General features: G+C 36.9%; 1 protein-coding gene across 1 annotated transcript; it reads right to left on the bottom strand.

Annotated features, from left to right (window-relative positions):
- Positions 1–1,709: 1,709 nt before the first annotated feature.
- LOC132053717 (uncharacterized mitochondrial protein AtMg00810-like) lies at positions 1,710–2,978 on the bottom strand. Its single transcript, XM_059445828.1, has 2 exons — positions 2,670–2,978; positions 1,710–2,609 (listed from the first exon to the last, which is right to left on the bottom strand). The coding sequence occupies exons 1-2, from the start codon at positions 2,976–2,978 to the stop codon at positions 1,710–1,712; spliced, it is 1,209 nt and encodes a 402-aa protein (XP_059301811.1).
- Between the last annotated feature and the right edge of the window lie 1,042 nt (positions 2,979–4,020).

Consider the following 4,020-nt stretch of genomic DNA (forward strand, 5'->3'; position numbering starts at 1 on the left):
AGGTGAATGGAGGTGGTTGTCGTAACTTCATTTTCCATATTACCCTTTCGGTCAAGACAAGTGATGATGACAAGGATTATTTTCAAGCTAAGATGGTGCAACATCTAGATCTTCTTTGAATTTCCCAATCATAATAATGATATTTGATATACGTACATTCCTTGATGATTTCACTAATATTTTAGCATGTTGAAACTTCTAGCTGTAGTCTTCAAGTTTCACGACTTTAAATATGTCATAGAAAAGCATGAGTTTTTAGTCATTAGGTTGCTATAACATTTAGTTTCGTCGCAACAGATTAGCACGCTTAAAGAACGAATTGAAAGTTGATGACAGATATATATTCTTCTAGGAAAAAATGTTTCCTTTTAGAGCCAAAACTTGTGACACCATTTGACACAATATTCAGTTCAAGATATTAATTTGAAGTAGTAAAGTCTCAAAATAGAGGGTTGAACAGTTTTTGGATAAGGAAGATCACATCAAATTAAAATTCAAGTTTGATTAATTATTGAATTTCAACAATGGGATAGGGTAATTAGTGAAGTAAAATATAAGTATTTGAAATGTAAGTGTGATAGATGGAAGAGGCATTTAAAAGAAGATCCGAAACATAAATCTAACTATATGTGATATCAAAGTTGCTTTCCTTATCAAATATGGTATAGTTGGCCCATGATAGGATAGTGATTCTATCCCTCTCCTACCTATTCTTTTTCTTTCGACCCCTAAGATATGTAAGGTGGGAATTAATGACTAGTTAATAGAGTCAATCCTAAAGTAGTTTGGCAAAACAAAATGTTGCGGAGACAAGATTTGAAGCTCTAAAGAGGAATTTTTCCAAATACTAATACTCTGAAATTATTTCCTAGCATTTGAGGCTTTTTTCTGGGATTGTGAAGCTAGAGAAAAAATGAAAACATATGAAGAAAATGAAAACATGGGGAGCATTAGACCTTAGCCAAGACACTGATTCACTAGACTACTTCCCTACACCGCTCCCTCTCCCTTTCTCCCTCTCTCTGCATGTTACTGAAGTTGTTGTAATCAATATGAATTTCTTTTTTTGATGCGTGCCCCTAAGCATATCATCCCGGAAAATGTTTCTTCAAATCTAGTCTATACCCTCTCTTTTGACATCAAGGTTTGTTTTTTCATTTCCCTTTTTCTAAGATAATATTTCTCCACTTACTTTGATTCGCTCTCATTTGCAATTCAGACACACCAACTCTTCATAGATTCATCTACTCTCTCCACTTCTAAAAGATTAGATGTTATGTGCTTTAACAATCATTTGTCACCTCTTTGGTTTTTATAGGAGGGGGCTATTTGTTGGTGGGTGTGAGTGAAGGTAATCAAGGAGAAAAGAAAGATCGCAAGAAATTTAATATTGTCATATATAGTTTCACTAATGTACCTATTGTCAATTTGCTGAATAAGTCTCTTAGATTTGAGAGTTCTACCATTAAATAGAAAGAATGTTGATTTTACATCCCTAAATATATGCCATTCATATCCCTGAATATCATATATTCCTAGCTGTAACATCCTTGTAGATATGATATAATCATTCCTACATATCTTCTGTCTCTAAGTATGGAAAGCCAAATCTGTACAAATATTACATATTTATATGATGATATTCCTAATATCAGTAGACACAATCTGAACAGATATTCATGATCTGATCATTATGCTTACATCCCCCCTCAAATTGATGCCGGTGAATCAAGAAGCATCAATTTGCCTACTAGAAACTGATGACGTTGCCGTGTCATGGATTTTGTGAACACATCAGCTATCTGGAGATTACTAGACACATGTGGAAGAGTAATGACTCCCTTATCTACAGCTTCCCCGATATAATGACAGTCCACCTCGATGTGTTTGGTCCTTTCATGATAAACCGGGTTAATGGCAATCTGAATGGCACTTGTGTTGTCAGCGTGTAAAGGAGTAGGATTAGATTGAGGAAAACCAATCTCTGCAAGTCGACCACGAAGCCAAACAATCTCGGAGCAAGCAGCATACATGACTCGATATTCAGACTCAGTTGAAGATTTTGAAACACGAGCTTGCTTCTTGCTCTTCCAAGATATCAAGGAATCCCCAAGAAACATGCACCAACCTGTGACGGAGCGGCGAGTATTAGGACATCCAGCCCAATCAGAATCGCTAAATGCATCAAGCCGTATTAGAGAACCACTAGGAAAGAATAATCCGCGAGTTGATGTTCCCAAGACATATCGAATGATGTGACGAACAACCACCAAATCTAGATGATAGGGAGCCTGCATAAATTGACTCACTCGTTGAACTGCAGAAGAGATATCAAGCTGAGTAATAGTAAGATAATTTAGGATCCCAACTAGTTTCTGAAACAAAGTTGGATCAGGAAGAATATCTCCTTCCTCACGACGATACTTTACATTCAATTCCAATAGAGTATCTATAGAGGAAGATTCTTGAAGACCAACCAAAGCAATCAAATCCTGAGTATATTTGTGCTGATTTAAAAATACACCTAAAGAATCATAATGAACTTCTAACCCCAAAAAGTATGTAAGAATGCCAAGATCTTTCATATGAAAAGAATCCTTAAGCTGCTGCTAGAGGGTAGTGATTAATAAGAAATCAGTTCCTGTAATAATAATGTCATCTACATATACCAAAAGAAGAACACAACCTGTAGATGTTTTACGAAGAAACAAAGATGAGTCATATTTGCTCTGTTCAAAAGAGAATTGAAGCAAAGTAGACCGAAACTTGTCAAACCAAGCTCTGGGAGCTTGTTTTAATCCATACAAAGACCACTTCAACTTGCATACTGATGTAGGTGATAAGAACAAACCAGGTGGAGGTTTTATGTAAATATCTTCTTTGAGATCACCATGGAGAAAAGCATTTTTGACATCCATTTGATAAAGAGGCCAGTTTTGTGAAGCAGCAATGGCAATAATGGTTCGCACCGTAGTCATTTTTGCTACTGGTGCAAAAGTCTCCTCACAGTCCACACCATACTCCTATCTATTACCAAGGACAGACAATCGAGCTTTGTACCGATCAAGAGTTCCATCAAAATTAAGTTTAATATAGTAGACCCCTTCACATCCAATTGGGCGGACAGCTGAAGGACATGAAACAATTTCCCATGTGTCATTTTCTTTAAGAGCCAAAAGTTCTTCCTCCATAGCTTTCTGCCAACATTCATGCTTGAAAGCTTGTGAGTAACAAGTTGGAACATAAATGGTGGAGAAAGTAGAAGAAAAACCATACCAATTAGGAGTACGAGATACCTTGGTAGACCGCCGAGTAGGCTCAAGAGGAGCAGGCCTTGAAGAAATCGCAGGTTCTAGTTGTGGACCAGCCTCAGGTGGCGGATTAGTTTCGGGATATGGTAAAGTTGGCCGATGTCATTTATACACAAATCCAGGTTTGAACCTCTCAGAAGAAGATGACAAATCCTTAAAAGTAGGCAGAATAGGAGAAACAGAAGATGACTCAACATGAGTAGTAAAGACATACTGATTCTCAAAGAAAACAACATTTTGAGAAACACGAAATTTGTTAGAATTTGGATCTTAACAAATAAAACCTTTCTGTGAAGTACTATAACCCATAAAAGCACATTTAGTAGACTGAATAGAAAGTTTATTGCGCTGAGAAGGAGAGAGATGCACAAAACAAACACAACCAAATGTATGAAAATTATGATTGCTAGAACTTTGGTGATAAAGACGATAATATGGAGACTCAAGATTTAACACTTTAGATGGAAGTCTATTAATTAAATAGACAACAGTAGACAAAGTTTCTGTAACGACCCTTCTGGTCATTATGGGAAATTAGGACTCCGTTGGGAATTCCGAGGTAGCGGTTGGATTCGTAGGGCGTCTTTTTGTATGTGTGCATGTTTTGTGTTGTGTTTTGAGGCCTTGGATGAAATGTGGGATGATAGGGGGAAAAACTGGATAAAAGTCTAGCTCACTGCCCAAAATGGACCGCTGCAACGGTGGGTGT

Source organism: Lycium ferocissimum, chromosome 4 (assembly GCF_029784015.1).
Source record: "Lycium ferocissimum isolate CSIRO_LF1 chromosome 4, AGI_CSIRO_Lferr_CH_V1, whole genome shotgun sequence".
Classification (NCBI taxonomy): domain Eukaryota; kingdom Viridiplantae; phylum Streptophyta; class Magnoliopsida; order Solanales; family Solanaceae; genus Lycium; species Lycium ferocissimum.